The sequence below is a fragment of the Pantherophis guttatus genome, chromosome 1 (assembly GCF_059756535.1).
Source record: "Pantherophis guttatus breed Tessera chromosome 1, ASM5975653v1, whole genome shotgun sequence".
Taxonomy (NCBI): Eukaryota; Metazoa; Chordata; class Lepidosauria; order Squamata; family Colubridae; genus Pantherophis; species Pantherophis guttatus.
The window spans coordinates 115699175-115721355 of NC_142063.1; the positions used below are offsets into that span (position 1 = coordinate 115699175).

The 22181-nt window shown below is 37.2% G+C and overlaps 2 protein-coding genes across 4 annotated transcripts; one reads left to right on the forward strand and one right to left on the reverse strand.

Annotated features, from left to right (window-relative positions):
• Window positions 1-12848: 12848 nt before the first annotated feature.
• On the reverse strand, window positions 12849-22040 carry LOC117667147 (olfactory receptor 8U3-like). 3 transcript variants are annotated; one of them, XM_060687827.2, is made up of 2 exons: window positions 22021-22040; window positions 12849-13966 (listed from the first exon to the last, which is right to left on the reverse strand). In XM_060687827.2, the coding sequence occupies exons 1-2, from the start codon at window positions 22038-22040 to the stop codon at window positions 13048-13050; spliced, it is 939 nt and encodes a 312-aa protein (XP_060543810.2). In that variant the 3' UTR covers window positions 12849-13047. The 3 variants fall into 3 exon arrangements, with proteins under 3 accessions (XP_060543810.2, XP_034276254.2, XP_034276253.2); XM_034420363.2 differs by lacking the exon at window positions 22021-22040 and adding an exon at window positions 17073-17092; XM_034420362.3 differs by lacking the exon at window positions 22021-22040 and having other exon boundaries at window positions 12849-14014.
• On the forward strand, window positions 18202-21546 carry LOC117667198 (olfactory receptor 5AR1-like). Its single transcript, XM_087892764.1, has 2 exons — window positions 18202-19124; window positions 21516-21546. The coding sequence occupies exons 1-2, from the start codon at window positions 18217-18219 to the stop codon at window positions 21544-21546; spliced, it is 939 nt and encodes a 312-aa protein (XP_087748890.1). The 5' UTR covers window positions 18202-18216.
• Window positions 22041-22181: the final 141 nt, after the last annotated feature.

Below are 22181 nucleotides of genomic sequence, written 5' to 3' on the forward strand. Positions count from 1 at the left end.
CAGGTGAGAATCAAATTGCTTGAAGTTATCTCTACATTACATGTAAATGCACATATACAATGTCTGACTGCAAAAAAAAGAGTAAAACAATAAGTATACCAAGGAGGCCTGGCCATGAAACCAGATTGAGATGACACCTCTCCTTCATTATGGGATGCTCTGTGAATACTTGGACATATTCATGATCCTCAAGATGTCCAAATGCATCCAGCGGGTATCTACTAATATTGAAAATATGTTCATTCATGTTATCAACAAATAATGGTAGTTATAGTTTGTCTGAAGGTCACCCAGATGGAAGGATACTCCTTTTTAATTCTATTTCTTATTTTCTCTTCTTTTCACAGCAAAATTGCCTTGGGGCTCACAGCATCATAAGTCTCTCTCCTTTGCAGCACTTTCTAGGGGTGTCTAAGTAGCATTTTTGGAAGCGTGCAAGGTATGTTTTCTGTTTAAAGAAAGCTAAAGACAAACAATCTTTAGTCACACACACACACACACACACACACACACACACACACACACACACACACACACACATATATATATATATATATATATATATATATATATATATATATATATATATATATATATATATATATATATATATATATATATATATATATATATATATATATATATATATATATATATATATATATATATATATCTCCAAAGGTATCGCTTCAAGCTATCAAGGATAACATCTGTTATGCAGTAAAATGTATTGGATTTCCATCCACTAGTTCTGAACTAGGAAAGGACAGAAGGAAATGCAATAACAATTTCATCTAGTCATCAGAATGTGATACCAAAAAGAACTTTTGACCTAGAGTAGTATGGCCCCAGAATTTGAGATTGAGGAGGTAGATTCAAAAGTTACTTTCTACATTAGGCACAATTGACTGGGAATATACAGGCTAGGTAGTCCCTTTTCCCCATAACATGAGAAGAATCATGGCAATGGGCTTCAAACTAAATAAATGTGAATTTTATTTTCTTCTTCTCCTTTCATTTCCTCAGCTAGAAGGATTCTATATTGTGAGTGTGTCATTTATACATGTATAATTAGTGCTTGGGAAGGGAGAGAGCGAGAGAGAACTCTCTTATCATCCTTCTTATACTGGTTGCCTTCCAGCTGTGCTGGGGTAACAGCTGCCTTCAAAATCTGAGAGATGTAGATCTGACTCCAACATCTCTGAAAGATGTCAGACAGGAAAATCTGGCCCATATTGTCCAAATGGCATTAATTTCTTCCTCTTCTGAGCTAACCTTATTTTGGAGAGACTTTTATCTTCCTTGTAAGATCTACAAGAATGGAAGAGACCATTGGATTTTTTTTTCCTGTTATGACCTGGACCATTGTAATATTCTAGGTACTATGTCCAGGCTGGCATTTCTGCTGAAGCAAATATTCTGTGTTAAAGCGAAACAAAACACTGGATTAATAGTTTTGCATGGAAAAAAAGGAAGCAAGGACTGTGTGGATGCTGTAATGTCAAGCATACGAAACACTAAAACATTTCAATCACACTACTTTTGGAAGAAAAGAGCACTGTGGCTTTTTAGAAATTGCTTATACTGTAGATCTGCTGCTTATCTTTCTTAGCAACAGTTACTATTCAGGAAATGTTTGATTATCATTAAAGACTAGCTTGACATCTCAGCATCTCTGTTTATCTCCTTTCTTGGCTTTCATCAAGAAGATTCTTCTTATTGCATCATTTCATATATTGTCTCAGAATTTAGATTTCCCAAATTCTGGTTTTGCAATGCCCGGCCTCACTTTCTCTAAAACTATATCCTACCTGGAAATTGTGGTAGGAATCTTCATGCTTTATTGTGGATTTGTCAGGTACCACTTAGGATGTTCAGAGAAGATGGTCAAACAGGATGCTCAGAAGATGATCGGACTATCCTTTGTTGTTTTCATGTGCTTCAGTTATTCAGACAGACAAATTGGAGGTATTTATTTGTCTACCTCAGAGCCCCAGACATCTAATGCAAGTATTGCATTGCTCACAGGAAGCCATTAAAAACATATTTCCCAAAGGACCTCTACTTTTACTAAGTTAATTAAAGAGATTCACTTTCTCTTGAAATTTTGATCCAGTAAAAATATTGTTAGGTGGGCATGAAAAAAGTCATTTGCAACTGACACTATCCCACCAAATTATCCAGATCAATACCCAATACAATGCACAATCTTTCTTAGAAGATGCTATCGGGATTATTTATCTGTCAATATATATAATACATCTGTATAACAGTTTACATTGATTTGTTATGAAGACAATTGAATGTAACCAAACAAGAATACATGTTTTTATTAACACCATTTAGATTATTTTCTTGATGTCTTGATCCAGGACTGATTTATTTGAAAAGTACTGTACTGACTGAACCATAATTCCTGATCATGTTCCAATAATAATATCATGCTTTGACACATGGACATTAATTTTAGAAAGAAATTGGGTTTTTTAAACATAATTGTTAGATGATGCTTTATTATCAAGCAAGGAAAATGGTATTATTGATTTTTTTTAAAAAACAAACTGAGAACTGACCAATTATAAGAGCAAAGATACCATTGTAAGATAGACCTCTTCAAGGAAACTGGGAATTTCAGAGCAAGGTCACTGGGAAAACTGGAAGCTTATCTCTTCTCTCCCTGAACCTGCTGAAGAGCAGCATTTCTCCATGGTGTTTAGCTGCAAAGGAGCAATCCTTTGCTCTCTACTATCCACTGAAAAACTCATCAGTTAACACAAGAAAAAAAGTGAGTGGGTTTTCTGTTGAGTTCCTGAGAATTCAACAGTCTTCAAACCTCTGTTTAAGTTGTGAAGCTTTTCTTTTGCCATCTATTATTCTCGCCTAGGCTAGAATATTGGACAGAAAATCTCACTTCAGAGGAAGAATTATCTTTATCTGGAGAAGATCAAGAATTAGTATGATTTATTGGGTTAGGGATTTTCTTTCTTTCACTGTGAGTTATTGATATGTATTTATGTTGGAGGGGTACATGAAGGGAGGCTCAGCCAATCTCATTGTACACGTGTTGTGCTTTGACAATAAAGGTTGAACTGAATTGATTTGGATTATTTTATGATGGTTCACTTGTTACAGCATGAAATATCAACATCCAGAAAGTTGTAGGAATCTTCCCTTTTTAAAATGCTCTGTTTCAAAGATGTTGAAAGAGACAGAAGCTCATCCATGTTTTTCTAATCTTTCCTCTAGGGAAGATTTGAAGCTAAAGTACAAACATATTTCAGTTTACACAAAGAGTTTACATGACTGATAATCCTAACTGTGTCTGAAAATATCGTTTTCCCTGAAAATAAGACCCTGTCTTATATTTTTTGAACCCCGAAATAAGTGCTTGGCCTTATTTTTGGGGAGGTCTTATTATTTTGGGGCACGTGGAGCAAGATGGTGCTCCTTTTGCCGTCTTACCTGATTTCCAGATCTGCGTTTAAATATTTTTGGGGTGGGCTTATTTTCGGGGGGAGGCTTATTTTAGCACATGCACTCAAAAGCCTGATCGGCCTTTTTATCAGGGCTGTCTTATTTTCGGGAAAACAGAGTATAATTCCAGAAAAAGCTTCATACACATATTTGTACTTCATTTATGCATATATGTGTATCTTTTCCTTAAGATGTAGTATAGTAGGACAGGCATGCTGTTATATTTCTTGAATGAATAACTATAATTTTTACCAACTGACTGACTGGTGGTGATTTTGTGTTCCTTTTCAGAGAAGGTGAGCTCATGAAAAGGCTTTTGTAAACAAGAGGCTAGACCTGGTCCAAGGCACTGACTGTTTTTAGCTAATGTGTGGTTTAAGGTCAGCTATGCTCATGTAAATAGGCACTATTAATACAGTACTTAGTCTGGCTTTGAGTTTTTGCCCAAATGGCATATGACCTCTGAGACTATTTCCTACTTCCTTTATTTTGTATTTCATTCCAGGCTTGAATTTGACACTTATCAAGTCAGTTATAATTTCCTCTCAGATAAACTAATCCAGTTCGTGCTTCATCACAATCCATCAGCCACTTACCAGCAAAACATTATAAGCAGCCACATTGGGAGGGGGTGGATTATAAATAGTAGTGTATTGGGGTTTTTTAAATCCAGTATCTATTCCCTTTTAAAAGGAAAGTGGTTAGGATTTGTTAAGGATATTGTTGTTGTGTTACCAACCAGCAGAGTGTAGAGCACAGAGAAACGTTGCTGAGAGCAATGAATAAGAGATGTGCAAACTGGTTTATCAAAAGTTTACTTTATAATGAAAAAACAATCTCATAGTCTTTAAATCAATCCAAGTCTTTGCCAGTTAAATCAGTCCAGCGATACAAATATCTTCTTACCACACAAACAGTAGTTGGTTAGAATAACAAACTCACTCTGGTTCACAAACCATGATGGTAGCAGATCCATCCAACGATGATAGCACAATGGATAGCACTCCTCACACTATGGTAGCTTATCATCAACTGAATACGTTACAGTACTTTTCTTAAATACATTCACAACCAGTGATTATCTAATTACAGCATGACTCAGCATTTTAATGAATCAGCAGTAAAACTTTAAAGTCACACAATACATATTCATATTAAAGTCACAGAACACATATATTGCCTGGACAACTTGTTAGGCTCAAACCATATCCCAACATTCTCCCCTTTGGACAGGTCAATATATACAGTTTAGATTCTTAATCCATAGCTATCACAACACGTTCTATGTTTGATAGCACCTTGCGCTTTGGTAAAATTATCAGCAATATTGTCTTCTGACATACAATATTCCAACTTAACCATGTTGCTTTGGATACACTGATGAACATTCAGATACCGAATGTCAGTATACTTAGATCTAGTTTTAAAGTGCTAAATTTGTTGCCATTTTTATAGCAGCTTGGTTGTCCTCATGTATTACAATTGGATAATCCATCTTTAAACCAATATCCATCATTAGTTGCGGAAATTTTGAGTAGTTCAGAGAACCGGCAAATATCACCTTTGGCTGGCCCCAGAGTGAGGTGGGAATGGAGATTTTGCAATATCCTTCCCCCAGGAGTGGGGAAGGAATGGGATTTTGCAGTATCCTTCCCCTGGAGTGGGGAGGGAATGGAGATTTTGCAGTATCCTTCCCCTGCCATGCCCACCAAGCCACGCCCACTAAGCCATGCCCACCAAGCCTCATCATGCCACGCCCACAGAACCGGTAGTAAAATAATTTGAATTTCACCACTGAAGTATTTTATATGTATATACTTTCAGGTATTGTGAAGCCATAGTTTGAAGGATTTGCCCTGTGGTCATGGTGAGTATTCATTCACGGCTAAAAAGAGGCAATCTGAGCAGAACAGCATTCTTAGTTATTTCCTTTCTCTAAGTAGGTCTGATGCAATGTTCTCTACTATTCAAAAAAAAAAAAAAATCCCTTGAGGAGGAAAGGGTAGGATATTCTTTATGCCAACTTCCTTCTATAAGCATTCACCCACCCCATTATTCCTGTACTTCATTTCTGCACCATTCGCTCCAACTGTCAGGGACTGTCAGGCAAATGCATTATGTGAAGAGGTTGATTTAGATGTTCCTGGGAAGAAGAGAAAATGGTATCTTCTCTAACATTAGCAACTGAGTACATATAGCCATAATGCAGTTTAGTTCACTTGGACTTAATACATTTAAAAAAAATCCAACATTAATTTATTTATTTAGCAAATTTATATAGCCACCCAACTCGGGGCAGCATACCACATTAAAAACCCACAGTTAAAAATCCACAATTTATTATAATCCCCACTCTCACAACCCATGATGGTGCCAACAAAATCAAACAAGCTACTTGATTGGCTTTGAATGGGGTCACCAAGTCCACTGGCAAAACCATGATTTCAAGATCTTGTGAAAAAGCATTGGTAGTAAATCATGCTTTATGGCTTAGTGTAATTGTTGAACTTAGTCACTTTGTTGAAAGCTTATAAGTTTAATTAGATCAACTTCTGAATCTATAATGCAGTGTTGAAAATTGGTATAAAGGATATTTGTCTTCTTAATAATATCTTGATAGTATTTTTATTTCTATTTTAGCCACTGTCTTATTGCTTCTCTTGCATTAAAAGTTGAAACACTATTTGGAATATGTCAGAGAGGAGATTGATGTTTGATCCAAACTCCCAGGAGAAGCTAACATTATGGGACAATCTAACCCTGAAGATTGTTGGCGAATCATTTTTATAGAGCTCATGGGAAGCAATGTATTATAGGTAGTCCTTGACTTATAATAGTTCATTTAGTGACCGTTCGAATTTACAACAGCACTGAAAAAAGTGATTTATGACCATTTTTCACACTTATAGTCACTGCAGCATCCCCATGGTTACGTGATTTACATTCAGATGCTTGACAACCTCTTCATATTTATGACGATTGCAGTGTCCTGGGGTCATGTGGTCATCCTTTGCGATCTTCTGATAAGCAAAATCAATGGGGAAGCCAGATTCACTTAGCAACCATGTTACTAATTTAACAACAGCAGTGATTCACTTATTAAATGTGGCAAGAAAAGTTATAAAATGGGGCAAAGCTCACTTAACAAATTTCTCACTTAACGACATAAATTCTGGGCTCAGTTGTGGTGGTAAATTGAGGACTACCTGTACTGTAATAAATTGTAGATTTTGTTTCTTAAGATACTCATCTATTTCTACTAATCCCATCCAGTCCCTTTTTTGCTCCTTCAGGGACATCTATAAGAAATTAAGATTTTTCAACAAAAGATTCGTTTCCTGATCTTATTGAACTCCCCAAAAGATATACAGCAATGGTTGTGTTTCAATTTTTGTATGCTGGAGATCAATAGATGGGAAGGGACTACGATTTGTATATTGTGGTCCTTTTTTGTGTTGGCTTAATAAGGTAGCAAATTGGATAGGAAAATGACATTAAAAATCAAATATGTGAATGTCTTATTAAATTATATTTTGAAAATTTGGAGTTAATGAAAGCATGTAGAACTTTGGATATAGTTCTTATTTGCAAATAAGAAGGTTGTTTTACTCCAGAAGAAAATCCACACCACACCTGGCCTAAAATCCTGGATGGAAGACATCTCTACAAATTTTATATATTTCGACTTTATAACAATATTATGGGCTGTCTGATCAATATGATTCCAGGACTCAATTTGGTATTATAGATGTTCTCAAATTATTATTATTGAAGAATTTTATAATATATAATAATTTAATAAATATTTGAAAATAATTCTCTTTATTGCTTCTTTGCTATTTTCAAATTTATTTTGTTCTGCATTTTACCTTAACATTTATTACCAAGTTTGATTATTGCTTTTTTCTCATTATACATTAACAAGCAATTTTATAAAAGAGTCAAACTGAAACTAATGACATATTAAAACTTATAATTATATAAGTTAAAAAGGAACTGTGTGTGGATATCTGTTGGGCAAGTCAACGTATCTGGATGATAATAATTTACTTTTGTATAAAGATATTTGTCTCCATATATTTCTTTACACTAATGAATGCGGAAGTCATTAGTTCAAAGTTTACAGCATTCATCCAAGCTCTTTAATTTTTACGTAATTTCTTTTCTAAGTGTGGAGAATACACTTAGGACTATTTTGCTACAGGAAAAAAAAATAAAGTTCACAGGGAATAATTAAGAAGTATACCGCAGAGTTTTCTATGTTGCAATTAAAAATAATAAGACTGCATAAACAAAAAAAAAAATCATCAAACCTTATTTTCTCTCAGTGATATCGTCTATACAAAATTATATGCTCATCTGTTTGTCTTCTCTGGAGTAAACATGTGTTTTCATGCTGTCATCTTAATGAAATCTCATAAGGCTGCCGCAAGCAATCGAACAAGTTACTATTTAGAAACAGCCAGTTGCCTGAACATCATCCATTCTTATTAGCAAAGAAAGACCATAACTGTAACTATCCTGGCTACAGAAAATACTGCAAATTCCTTCCTAACATCCTTATCTAGCATCATCTAATTCGCCAGCTCTGTAATCTTATTTAGGGATGAAGTCTCCACAGATGATTAATACTCTGCCCAAGAATAGCTGGAATAATCACTGATTCAGTTTCCTACTCAATCCATTAATTTACAAACATTTAATTGCAAATTTACCATTTCCACAAAACATTTGTTCCCATCTAGGTCCTCTAATGAACTGGATATATCAGTTGTCCCAAAATTATTTAGGGCAAGTCAGTGCAGAAGAATGAATATCTAATTCCAATTAATTATTGTTATTGTTGAAAACCAGGAAGGAAATCAAGTTTTGTACAGTTCAAAAGCATAACTTGCTTTTAAAAATGCTAATGCTGATAGAATTATAAAATGACATTGTAGATGGCCTACAGTAGAGTTTAAAAGTCTTCCCTCTACTTTTGTATTCATGAATAGCAAGATGATTTGCGCATTCACTACAGGGGTGGGTTCTACTTACCTTTATTACTGGTTTGCAACAGGGCCGTATGCACAGAAGCTTCCTGATGACGTCGGGGTCAGTGGGCGGAGCCTCCTACCAGTTTTACTACCAGTTCTATAGAACCGGTCCAAACCGGGGGCAACCCACCACTGATTTACTACCCCAAATCACAGGAAACTGTGATAAACTAGCTAAAAATATGCAATACAGTTGAGGAATGACAAAATAAGCACAACAGATGCAAACTTGGGAGTGGTTATATTTTTTAGAATTTTTCAACAATCAAAAGTATTTCTTCTTCTTCTTCTTAAGGGCCCCCACCTACAACAACACATAATTTTTGCTCTTCTAGAATTACAATTAAAAAGCTTGTCTCCCAATATATAATTGAATTAACTTGGCCCATTTTTAACATGCTGATTCTAGTAACTTGTTTTCTAATAAAATTAACCTGGATAGTACCTAGCTTACTAGTATAAAACAAAAAGTTTGTGCTAACTTTTTAAATAATAAAACTAGACATGTAAATGAGAGGTTTTGATTGCAATCCTGCATACATGGAAGAAGCCCAACTGAAAGAAGGCCTTACTTCTAGATAAGAGAGTTTACATGAATAGCTGAATGTTTGGTGGTTTAAGATAATCATAAAGTTTGAAGCAAAGGAATGATAGTCTTGAGCAGGGCTGTCAAACTTGCAGCCCATGAGCCAGATGCGTCACATGCTGGCAATGCCCATGCCCGGTTTAGCGAAGGGGGAAAAAGGGGGGAAAAGTCATGTGACACTGCCATGATGACACGAGTTTGACCACCCCTGGTCTTGAGGAGCTGTGGTACATTATATGAACCAGGTGTTCTGTTCGGATTGGGAAAGGAAGACACCAAATTATCAGGGGCATCAGTGTGTGGAAGAAAAGTCAAGAAGGCAGTGCCAAGAGAAAACGAAACTTCTACAGCTCCACTGAAGTTTGTGAGAGAGTGGAAACTTTCAAGGACAATTTAGCAGGTGTGCAAGTGAGACAGATAATTCCCATAACAATGGGAACTTGTTTATTTAGTTTACATGGAAGCCGGGGGGGGGGTGTTGGGCTGGGGAAATCATTGATTATTACTATGTATTGGACCTGAGAAATTCAGAGTTAGTTTTACTTTAGCTTTTCCAAATTATGTATTCAATAAACCATTAAGTTTTTCAGAAATGAAAATGATCCTGGACTTTTATTTGGATACCCAAGCTGGATGTTGACAAGCAGCCATGACTGTCTGATCTAAACTCTTCCCCTTGATTCCACATGTTGCAATGAGTATAAAATGAGTCAGGGCCACAATCAGATGGCTGTTTAATTCTCTACTGTGGATGCCCTTGAAGATTATGGAACTAAATCTCTTCTTCTACAGGTTGATAAGTTCTGTTAGTTTTACCCAGCATAACTGATGGAGGATTTATGGAAGGTATAGATAAAAGGATCGTGGAGGATTTGAATTTTTCTGGCCCTAGAATCTGAAGCACCACCTGTTAGTTGTTTGAATATCATGTTAATAATAGTCATGATTGCAACTTTATATTAGTTAATGAGCGGAGGTGGTGCAGTGCTTAGAGTGCAGTACTGCAGCTACTTCAGCTGATTGCTAGTTCAGCAGATCAGCGGATCAAATCTCACAGGCTCAAGATTGACTCAGCCTTCCATCCTTCCGAGGTGGGTAAAATGAGGACCCAGATTGTTGAGGGCGATATGCTATTTAGTATACTGTCTTTGGTGTAAGCCGCCCAGAGTCCTCGGAGAGTGGGCGGCATAGAAATATGAATAATAAAATAAATAAATAAATAAATAAATAATGAATTTATATGCAGGAATACTTACTTTGGTCTAAGAAATTAAAGGATGGAAGAAAGTCAAAAGGATACTACTAGAACTATGCCTAACATATTAATTTCATGATAAGGTTGACCCATGAATAGGCATTGTTGTTAGTTTTGTGAAAATATGGGTTGGGAGAATAGATCATGGAAAAACATGAAACAAAACACTGTGTTTACATTTTGTTGAAATGTGGGAGGGATAAGTACATGGAAAAACAATCTTTTTATATTGTTGAAATATGGGAGGGATAAGTACATGGAAAGTGCTTTGCCATCAATGTGAAACCATAGGAGTGAAATAATCAGCCTTGTTTTTTAAATTTCTTCCAATTCACCATCTTTGGGGCTCTCTCCCTCCCTCCCTCCCTCTCTCTCTCTTGAATGTTTTCCATTATTGACATTCTGTGTTGTAATTTTATCCTTTCTTGTTGCTTACAAAAGTTTAGCTCAGAGGAGAAGAATGCAGGAGTCCAGGAATTGCACCTCACAATTCACATATTCCCAGATCTCCTAGATCATTTTTAAAGTGAAAATTCCTTTGTTCTTGCTCTTTCTACTTGGTAAGACTGTGTTGATCCAACAGATTCCCTTTTGCAATCTCCAATGAATTGTTTTTTTCTCCAGAAGCCTGGCATTCACCCACATTTCCTGCTTTTTCCTCATCCCTCCCAACATGCTGTGTAACTTCCATACAGAATGACGGGCAGTTTAAGAAAACAGAATATCCCCACATATCCAGGCCCTCCAAAATTATTCTTTATTTCTTATTATATTTTTGAATAAAACACAGCATTCAATTTCTCTCTGTGTGTGTGTACATACACACACACACACACACACACATATTTATACACACACACATATATGTATATATGCGAAAACCTCAGAATATATATATATATATATATATATATATATATATATATATATATATATATTCATTGCTCATTCTATTTTATTCGCAATAACGCATACACACACACACACACACACTTTATTGCGAATAAAATAGAATGGGCAATGAATAGCCAAGAAAATATAGTATAACAACAGTACTTATTTCTGTATTTTAGGGTGGGTTTGGGTGACTTTTCAGTAATTTCCTAGTGTTTCAGAGCCTACCCCTGATTAAATGGTATAAAAGAGCTGCTTTAAATGAGAGTCTGCTGAGACCTTGTCTTTTACGTTTAACTTATATCTATGATAATAAGCTTACAATATGAGGATAGAGTCCCAAAGGTGCTTTTTTCAAGAGGCAACTAGACTTTCTGGTTTTTCTTTGAAGATGTTTCACTTCTCACCCAAGAAGTTTCTTCAGCTCTGACTGTATGGTGGGGAATGGAAGGATTTATGCTCCTTACAGACAGCTGGTCATTTGCATCCTTTTAGAGGGTTGTTGAGGCCACCTGGAGGTTTATCTTTGTCATCAAGGTTACCCGAGTAGTGCAAATGGGGTGAAGCCTTCTTGGAACCGCTGAAAGGACTGTGTTGTGGACTGGAAACAGATGATGTTGTATCCCTCCCCCTCTGTTGAGAGCAGGCTGTTCAATTTTGAAATAGATGGCCTCTTTGACCCCTCTTTCAAACCACAGGTCCTCTCTATTAAAAATGTGGACTTTGCTGTCTTCAAAAGAGTGTCTTTTAAATGCAGATAGACTGCTGAATCTTGTCCTGATGGGTTTGTTCTCCTATGTTGTGCCATGCATTTATGAAATGGTTGTTTTGTAAAAAGTAAAAAAAAAAAATGATAATTGAATTCTTGACTTTGCAAAGTTCCTTTTTCTTCACCAGTCTTCATCAACCTTCTACAGGAAAACCGCAACACCATCTTATTATATTACATTATGCTAATTTAAATTGTGTGCCTTTGTTAGTGACCTGACAACTGTGAGATCTGGTTATCTTGAAAATTTGTCATTATGGTAATGCAGAATACAGATAAATATATGTGCTCAGGTTGAGTCCTGGAATGACCTGGCTGGAACTGACCAGCTTAACATCCTATCTGAGGAACTACAGAGCTAAAGTATGAAGGCTATTGCTTAACGCATTGTAAGCCGCCCTGAGTCTCCGGAGAAGGGCGACATATAAATCGAACCAATAGATAGATAGATAGATAGTTAGATAGTTAGATAGATAGATAGATAGATAGATAGATAGATAGATAGATAGATAGATAGATAGATAGATAATTGTACAGGACATTCAAGACATTCTGGAAGCATTCATGCAAAGCAGTGTGATTATGGACAGATGACTCTAACGAGAGAGTAGAGGCAGAAATATGGAGTGAAGAAGTCTTAAAGCAGTAGGGAGAAGCACATAAAATAGATACAGCAGCTTTTGCCTTTGTAACATAATCATATAGGTGTTATTTTGAAAGCTAAAAGCCCAGTTGGAAGACATTCATCATATACCTTATAGTTAGATGTGGGTGTTTGCATAATTCCAGCTGAAGAACAGGTAGGGACAGAATAGCATTCAAAGAAAAAGGATGAGGGAATTAATAGGATGGATCAACATGAACACCTCACCTAGCATGTGATTCCCTGGTATGTTCTCTTTGAAACCATATGTCTTCCTGGAATCAGATCCTGGGCAGTGAGCTAGTCCAAACCAACAACTAAAGTTTATTTCATACTTAGAATGAAACAGATGGAAATAAATTTTCTTTGGAGTGGGGAAATAACCATTCTTTAACGAAGAACCAGAATTCTCCCTCTTCTTCTCTTCAGGGCCTCTTTAACCTCCTTGTTTCTCAGGCTGTAGATCATGGGATTCAACATGGGGATCACAAGTGTGTAGAAAACTGAAGCTATTTTATCGGTGCCTAGGGAGTGATTCGTGCTTGGCTGCAAATACATGAAGATCAAAGTTCCATAGAAGATGATGACAGTTGTCAGGTGAGAAGCACAAGTAGAGAAAGCTTTGTGTCGTCCTTGAGCTGAGCTGATTCTTAGGATGGCAGACAGAATAAACACATAAGAGATAAGAACAATAAGAAGGGAGACTATCATATCAAAGCCAGCAAAAGCATAGATCAATATTTGTTTGGTGCTGGTATCAGAACAGGAGAGGGCCAAGAGCGGGAGATCATCACAATAGAAATGGTTAATCACATTTGAAGAACAGAATGATAGCCGGAATGTAACGATGGTATGGAAGAGGGCAACAGAAAAGCTATATATATAAGGTGCAGCTACTAATTGGATGCAGACTCTCTGGGACATGATGGATCGATAAAGCAGTGGGTTAGAGATGGCAACGTAGCGGTCATAGGCCATCACTGCCAGCAGGAAGCACTCTGTGATCATGAAAGTCAAAAAAGAGCCCAGCTGGGCTGCACAAGCATGGAATGAAATGGTTTTCTTAACTGCTAAGAGGCTTGCCAGCATTTTGGGGGCAATAACGGAGGAATAGCAGAGATCAACAAATGCCAAGTGGGTGAGGAAGAAATACATAGGGCTATGTAGCTGTCTGTCAGTCTGAATCAAAAGGATTATGCCCAGGTTTCCCATTAGAGTGATGCTGTAATTCAAGAGGAATATGGCAAAGAGGGGCATCTGCAGCTCAGGGCGGTCAGTGATTCCAAATAAAACAAATTCCTTCACTGTACTCACAGTTGAATTGATATCTGCCATTTATTCCATCACCTCAGTTAAATTCTCCTCAGGAAATGAGTGAAGAAGGAATACACTTTCTTCTTTAATGTTGAGTCATACTCTCTCATATTCAAGAGATGATAAATTCTATTTTATTTAAAATTTAACCACTGTCTCGTTCATTCTACTGACACAAACATCCTAATATTATTTTGGCTGTACCATCTGAAACTATTTTAGAGCAATACCATGAAGATTTGTTCCCATTATAAAAGTGCATTATATTTCATAAAGCGCTTGAATGTCACAGCAACACCAAGAAGATAGCTTATGTGCAGTAAAATATCTCAGTCCTCAGCTGGAAAAAAGTTAGGTTCTATCTATCAATCCATGATGCACATTGGCATTTTATCTTAGAAAGCGAGCTAGCATCAACACATACACACACTGTAAGATGGACCTGGAAAGCTGAACCACACTTATATCAGATGTACTGAAAAGTCCAGAATTGGTCAAGACTTAACTAGCTGCCTGATAAAGTTTCACATAGACATTGTAGAATCTGGATCGCTTCACTCGGGTTGCTTGTTTCTGTACAGAAAAAAGGCATATTTTTAGAAAAATTATAAGCCGCATGCAAGAGTTCTCATAGTACTGATTTTTATTTCATCATATGGCTTTTCAGAAGATTTTCTAAGAAAGCTAAGATCACACAAACAATTGCCACCTATGAGATTTTCACTTTTGATTTGCACCCCATCCACTTAACATTTCGTAGAAAATTGCTTTGTCAGTAGAATTTGATATAGAACTTAGCTATGTGTAGCTAAGGCTGCTCAGCATATTTCTTCTTGATATTATGACCTGTCCTGGCTTACATTTTGAAAATGACATAATACATTGGAGTGTAACTACTTCTGGATGCTAATTTCTCCACATTTTGTGTCATACTTTCCTGAAAGAAAGAAAGTATGTTACATGAGAAAGGACATTGAGAAATTTATATTTTGAGGAAAAATAAATGTTTAGAAATGCATATTTTAAAAAATCCAGTACTATTTTTTTTAAAAAAAAAATCCATCTCAATACATAGTGAAGATTTTCCTGATTTTTTTTAAAAACCCTGATATAACTTTGTTTTCCAGAAGCCAAGTCTTGGAGCTATTCCAGTTTGAGACTGATATTTAAAAACCAATCAACCAATGAATTACTAGGTTATTCCCAGACAAATGCACATTATTTACTCTGAGATTCTCCCCATCTAAATTGCAAAGGGCTAAGAGGCACTTTTTAACTTGATATTTTTCCCAGCCTACCTCTCTCTGCACTTTCTCTTCCATCTGTTATTTACAGAGGCTTGCTCTCATCAGGTATCTGCTTCAGTATGAGTGCCTTTGCCCCTCTAATAATTTGCTTTCAGAGATTTCTCAAGATCTTCTGCTCCTCAGAGATTTTCCTTGTGAGACTTGACTCCTGTGGGAGAGGAGCTGAGTTTGTAAATAACAAATCTGTAATGATGGTGAGATGAAGAAAACATACATCCAAAATGCACATTCTAGATTCTCAAGTGTCAGTGAATTTCTATAAGTCATTTCTCAACTATTCGAGTGATTATTTACCATATCCTTCTGGGTTGGTGGTACAAGTATTGGCATCTTCATGACCCATGAAGCTGAGACTAAGACAAACAGAAAGCAAGGCGACTGAGGTTCATGAGCTATAACTGTTCTGTTATACTATAAACCTTTCAACAAATGCCAAGAAAGAGAGAGTAGTAGGCTATGAAACAGGAAACAGCAAAGTCTTGAAACAATAAAAGAGAGAGCTTTTGCCATGCAAATTATTCCAGTGGTACAAGGCTGCTTACTCAGAGAGTATTTCTCAATGTCAGCTAAGATGGGTGGACATCAAGACTTATAATTCCCCAAGCTGACTGGACTAAGATACTGAAAACCAATTACTATTTTACTATTGAAATTATGAATGTTTTCTTCCTATATTAATAAAAAGGCCATAGTTCTGACAGCATGTTGTCAGCCAAAACTCCCAGTGACAACCAAGACCAGGCAGGGTCTTTTAGAAGTAGTACCTAACCAACTCCCCATCAGAGATTTTACAATGGACAAAGAGGTGGCATCCTTGGTGGGAGATTGTGGCGCAGTGCAAATGCACATTGGTGTTGTACAACACTGAAGCATCGAATGATGCCATCAGTTGGCAGCAGAAGATGGGGAGATGTTGTCCTGGAATACTAGGCAGTACTACGTGACCTCGTCAATAGTGAACTTAAATGTCATATCTTGATAAGTGGCTTGAGATAGAAATAAATAACATGACATCCCTTATTTTAAAATGAGGTTGGTAACCCAAAACCACATTACTTCATGCCCTTTAGATGTGTCAAAAGAGCTTAGTAAGGATTGGTTGCAATTGCCTTGCTGGGGAAGATGTAATTTCAGAGTTGAAACATTAACTCATACCCAGATTTCTCCTATTATGGTCACATTTTGGACCAAACTCACAGAATTGTTGATATAACTCTAGACTGCACATTAAAAATGCATAGGTTCTTCTTGTTTAAATCTTGTCTACATCAATCAAGACATCAAGAACTGTAGAGTTTTTGAGAATGTAAACAAACTAAAATTTATTATACAACACTAGAGAAAGAAAACAGTGTTGGATTCGTAACATTAGTTTGTTGATTTGTGTTGTCATTTGAACTATATCTTTATTTTTGACAAAGGGACAAGAAAGATTATTTTCAAGCAGTATGAACAATATTTCAAAGTTGTCCTACTTTATAACATGTAGATCTTTGGGACAAAAATGTCCCTAATTTGGTTCAACTGACAGGATGGTGGCATAAATTACTCATAAATTACTACTTAAATGATTTTCATTATTCTGCCCAGCATCTACAAGCAGAAAAAAAAACAAATGTCAAAGGAGAATGGGAACCTTCAGGGAATTTTTAAACCAGAGTTTAAATAAATGGAGCCTTCACTCACTCAGCAATTTCTGCAATGCTATCAGTATTTCATTCCCAGGTAAGCTGTATATTTTGAGAATAGTGTTCACAGAAAGAGGCCTTGGAAATTTTTGCTAGAAGCTCTAGCTTACAGCAGTCCCATAACATTACTTATGTGGGTCCCTTAGAACAAAGAAAAGGATGCATCAGTGCTGAAATTATAGTTATTTATTCTCCCATTAGAAGCAGTGGAAGAAATTCGGCGGGGGTGGGGGGGAAAATCTATTAAGTACAAGTATGGGAAAAAGTAACTTTTTATTCTTTCTGGTAGGGTTTAGGAAGTCTTGTTCCTGTTAAATTGTCAATACATTTGGAAAATGTATCATACATTCTGGCCGTCTTTCAAAAATAGGAGGTAAGTACATATTTCCTCTTTCTATTTATTTACAGAGAATAGACCCTGCTTTATCATTGGCCAGGACCAGAATAAATGAAGATAATAGGATTTTCCAACTATCCATCTCTCAATAAACAGCATGTCTAAATTAATTTGCCAGAGCACCAAGACAATGGTTACCAACCAATGGTAATTGTGTACTTAAATTGATCCCCTGCAAGTCACTTTCCAGATGGCAACTGAATTCCTCATGTGATAGCATGCTTTCAGAGCTAAATGCAATGTGAGGAGACAGAAAACTGCAGTTTCCTGATCATCTGCTTGGGGCATAGTTGGGTTTTACACAGCAAAAATTATGACAATTTGTATTTATAGTAAGCAGAAAGGGGTAGAGAATGGGAGTAAATCATAAGTAGAATAGTAAGGAAGACCATATTCTAGCATGTAGTATGTTATCTTGATAATATATAGGAGATCTCAAGCTGGATATTGTGTTCTAATTCAGTGTTATTAGAAGGAGCAGTGAGTCTCCTTAATTTGAAAGGAGAGCATAGCCCAGGGATTGAGTTAAACTCTTCTCTTATACATTTTTCTCCATCTTAACACATCTTTACACCACCACAAGTTTAAGGGATGGCATTGAATCCATGGCTAGAGGATATATAAACTGGGGGGGGGGATACTTGCATTAGGTTACATTGACATTTGAAAGAAAAAAAAAGGCATACATCTATAGATTTCAAAATAATATAATCTCATACACACTCTATGTGATAGGCAGAAATTGTATTGGTCCCGTGTTTTAGTTACCTTACAAAGTAAGCAGTAAATTCCAATCTTTGTCTAATTACATTTTTTCCCCTCCCAACAATTAATATACAAAGAAGAAATTTCTATGTGGAATCACACACGGGTCTCCAAGTTCATTCTCCTGGGCATCACAGATCAAAAAGAACTGCAACTGCCCCTCTTTGTGTTGTTCCTACTGGTGTACATTATCACCCTGGTGGGGAATCTAGGAATGATCGTGCTAATCAAGACAGATTCTCGACTCCACATTCCCATGTATTTTTTTCTCAGTAATTTGGCATTTATAGACGTCAACTATTCTTCCAGCATTACGCCCAATATGTTGGTGTCTCTCTTAACAGAAAGGAAGAGTATTGGATTTGCTGCCTGCGCCATTCAAATGTTTGTGTTTGTTGTATGTGGAAGCACTGAATGTCTTCTTCTGGCTGTGATGGCCTTTGATCGGTATGTGGCTATTTGTCACCCTCTGCGTTATTCAGTGATCATGTCAAGAAAAATCTGTGTCTGGCTGGCAGCTATTTCGTATTTCCTTGGCATTTTCTATGCAGTTTTACACACCACACTCAGTTTTTCTTTATCCTTTTGTGGACCAAACATGATCAATCATTACTACTGTGATATCCCCCCACTCTTAAAGCTTTCTTGCTCTGATACTCACACCAATGAGACCGTAATATTTGCACAAGTGAGTATAAACTGTGTAGGCACCACAGTAATCATCTTGTTCTCGTATGCCTCTATCTTAACCACCATTTTAAAGATCCGTTCTACACAGAGCAGATGCAAGGCCTTTTCTACCTGTTCTTCTCACCTGATTGTTGTCAGCTTATTCTATGGGACGATCTTCTTTATGTATTTACGGCCCACCTCCACATATTCCTTGGAACAAGACAAAGTGGCATCTTTGTTCTATACAGTGGTAATTCCCATGTTGAATCCTCTCATCTACAGCCTGAGGAACAAAGAAGTGAAGGAGGCATTTTGGAGAATCTTTAGGAAGACAGCATGATGGTGGAGAACAGTTGTGAAATATTGTCCCTATGTATTCATATATAATAATTTATATATGTATTCATATATAGTACCTGCATGAATTCATATACTGGTAGTAGCACCAAATACCATTTTTTGCTCAAGAATATCATGATTGTATTTGTTTATGACTATTCTGGGGTGGAGTTGTGTCACTCTATTTCAGAAAGTAATATGAAGTCTTTTGTACAGCTGAAAGGCATGTATGATAACAAAACATTTGTGGACCATATTTTTCACCATTAAATGTTGCCTACAAAATCTTATTTATTTCTAAAGGTAAGACATTTATACATCACATGTTTCCAGCAAAGCCAGCCTGCAGCTCTAAATTCTGTTTTGCTCTAAATTCAGCAACTAGCAATAATCCAAAATATATTAAATATCATTAAACTATTATTATTAGGTCCTTTTAAAGATGAGTGAACGGATAAAGTCAACTGCAGCTGTCTTGGCAATGTTTTCAGAAAGTGGCTTGTCATTGCCTTATTCTTAGGGTTGTGAGAGTGTGACCAGCCTCGAAATAACTCAGATGGCTTCATGCCTAAGACAGGACTAGAATTCATGGTCTCAGTTTCTAGCCTTGTGTCTTTAACCATTATACCAAACTGTCTGTCCTTAAAACAGCAAATAATCACAAAATGCTTTTGGGTGTGATTGAAGATAATGTTTGTTACTTAGGAGGCCCTACATGGCATAAGTCCTGATCACTTCAGGAACTGCCTATTTCCCATCAATCTTGTAGGGTAGTCATGCTCTGGGTTCCTTCAATTAACAAAGAATCTGCAACTCAGGATCCCGTGTGTGTGCTTGTGTGCGTGCGTGTGTGCGTGCGTGCGTGCGTGCGTGCAGTACCTGCCCACTAGAATAAGTGCTCTGGGTGGGTAGCCTCCTATTGGTATTTTGGAGGACCTGGCTGTTTGCACAGGCTTTGGGCTGGATAGTTGACAGCTGGGGTAGTGTGTGTATGTTTCTTGTGGTTGTCCTGCTTTTGCCATCTTTGGTTTCTGTCTTATGGTTGTATTGCTTTGTTGCTATTTTTTTCCTGTGCTTGTACTTTGTGATCTGCCCAGAGTTGCTGGGAGTGAAGTAAATAAAATAAATAAAAATGGATCAAATAAAACAGCAATCAGGAGTATAAAGAACAGCACAGAAACATGGGATTAACACAGAAATGGGCAGACAGCAGAATAAGTGAAGGCTCTATGGAACAAAGGTGACTGCATAAATGTAAATTTTATTTTATTTTCTTGAAGAAGAAGGAAAAAAGAAGAGACAGTCTCTGCCATTAGGAGAGGAAATTACAGAGGTGCTACTGAAAAGGTCCTCATTTTAGGACATTCCAGGTGAATGTGTTTCTGCATTGGCATGGAAAGAAAGCTGGTAAAGTAGTAAGAGCAGCTGAGTCTTGAAGTTAGCTTCCAAAATACTTCCTGTTCCTTTTGTGACAGCTGATGCTGCCATGTTAAAGAAAAGAAGTTAAATATGTATTGATTGAGGTACATCACTACTGTCCTCCTTTCTTAGGCTATTTGAGAGGCAATTGTAATGCAATAGTCAAGATGGATTATAACCAAGATCTGGATAATTATTGTCAAGACCAAGAAATCCACTGTTCTGACCTAGGCTTCCTGAGAAAGCATAATTCACAATCGTAGTCTCTTTTATTGAGACAGCTGTGAATTATGGTCATTCACAGCCCGTAATGATTCACAAACAGTCTGTGAAGATTCCGACAGATGTCTGCTTGAGTTGACACAGTTTTTCAGGGTAATGTTGATAAGCACCCACCTTTATTTCCCTTGAAACGCTGCCAGAGACCTAATTGTCAATTTGTATTGCAAGGCCAAATGGAGCACAGAGTCAAACGGACTTCTCAGAGCTTGGATTGACTATATGAACTAATTGCTCCCTGCAAAGTCTCACGTCCGTTTGCTCCTCTTTTATGTCTTATGGGAGGGACCAATCATCTCCAAGCCTTACTCCCGAGTCACCCATTTTTTTCTTAATTGTTCTTGCCTTCTGGCAGTTCTGAGCATGCGCACACTGGGAACAGGCTCACGCTGTTCTTCTGCCTCGCTGATGTCAGATTCCGGAGGCTCTGGAGGCAGCACATAACTACCAGATGGCCCTGGCCCCCTCTCTACCTCCGACACAGAGCCCTCGTCCGAGCCTTCCCCAGACTCCAGGACTGGCCCACATTCCTCCCCTCCTCACTGTCTGAATCTGCTGCCAGCTCTGCTGGCCGCTGGCAGACCACAACATCCACTAGCTAATGTATGCCCCTCCAGATCAAACCCTGTAAATCTCGTGGCCAAAGAACATTCTCATCCTGTGAATCTGCTCTTTCTGGGGGAAACAGTTCCATCTAAATCAGGCTTAGTCATATTCTAAATGTGAAAAAATATTTTTTAAACAAATTAAAGCAATGAGAAGAGTGATTATTTTAAAATTTATTTTTATTCCACCTTTATTATTTTTTTCAAATGACTCAAGGCAGCGAACACACCCAACACAACTTCCTCCACCTGTTTTCCAAACAAAAACAACAATCCTCTGAGGTGGATTGGCCTGAGAAAGAAAGAGATTGGCCCAAAGTCTCTCAGCCATCTTCATGGCTAAGGCAGGATTTGAACTCACGGTCTCTTGCTTTCTAGTTTGGTGCTTCAACCACTGGCTTTTAAACTGTTCCAAATACCTTTAGTATCTGGCAAATAATTTTGATTCTGGGAACTCCTGAGAGGGGCCCCCAGGGACCCTTAGACTATACCTTAAGAAACACGGATGTAGATGTTAGTCAGTATAGGAAATGAGATAGAATCCTATGGAACACTACAATCAATACCCATGGGGGTACAAGTAGATCTCCAATGCCATCTTTTGGACATAATTCAGCAAGCAGGCCTGAACCATGGCACCACAGTATCACAAGGCTCCAATCTCACTAGAATTGGCTCTCTCACTAGGAGAGCCTTCTCTGTGGGGGCACCTACGATCTGGAACGAGCTCCCCCCGGAG

Excerpts from the sequence above, each read along its gene's own strand:
- LOC117667147 (XM_034420362.3), bottom strand. The coding sequence starts at position 13,992 with ATGGCAGATATCAATTCAACTGTGAGTACAGTGAAGGAATTTGTTTTA.
- LOC117667198 (XM_087892764.1), top strand. The coding sequence starts at position 18,217 with ATGTGGAATCACACACGGGTCTCCAAGTTCATTCTCCTGGGCATCACA. Across the intron at positions 19,125-21,515 it reads GAGGCATTTTGGAGAATCTT|GGGGAAACAGTTCCATCTAA; the intron begins TAGGAAGACAGC and ends CTGCTCTTTCTG.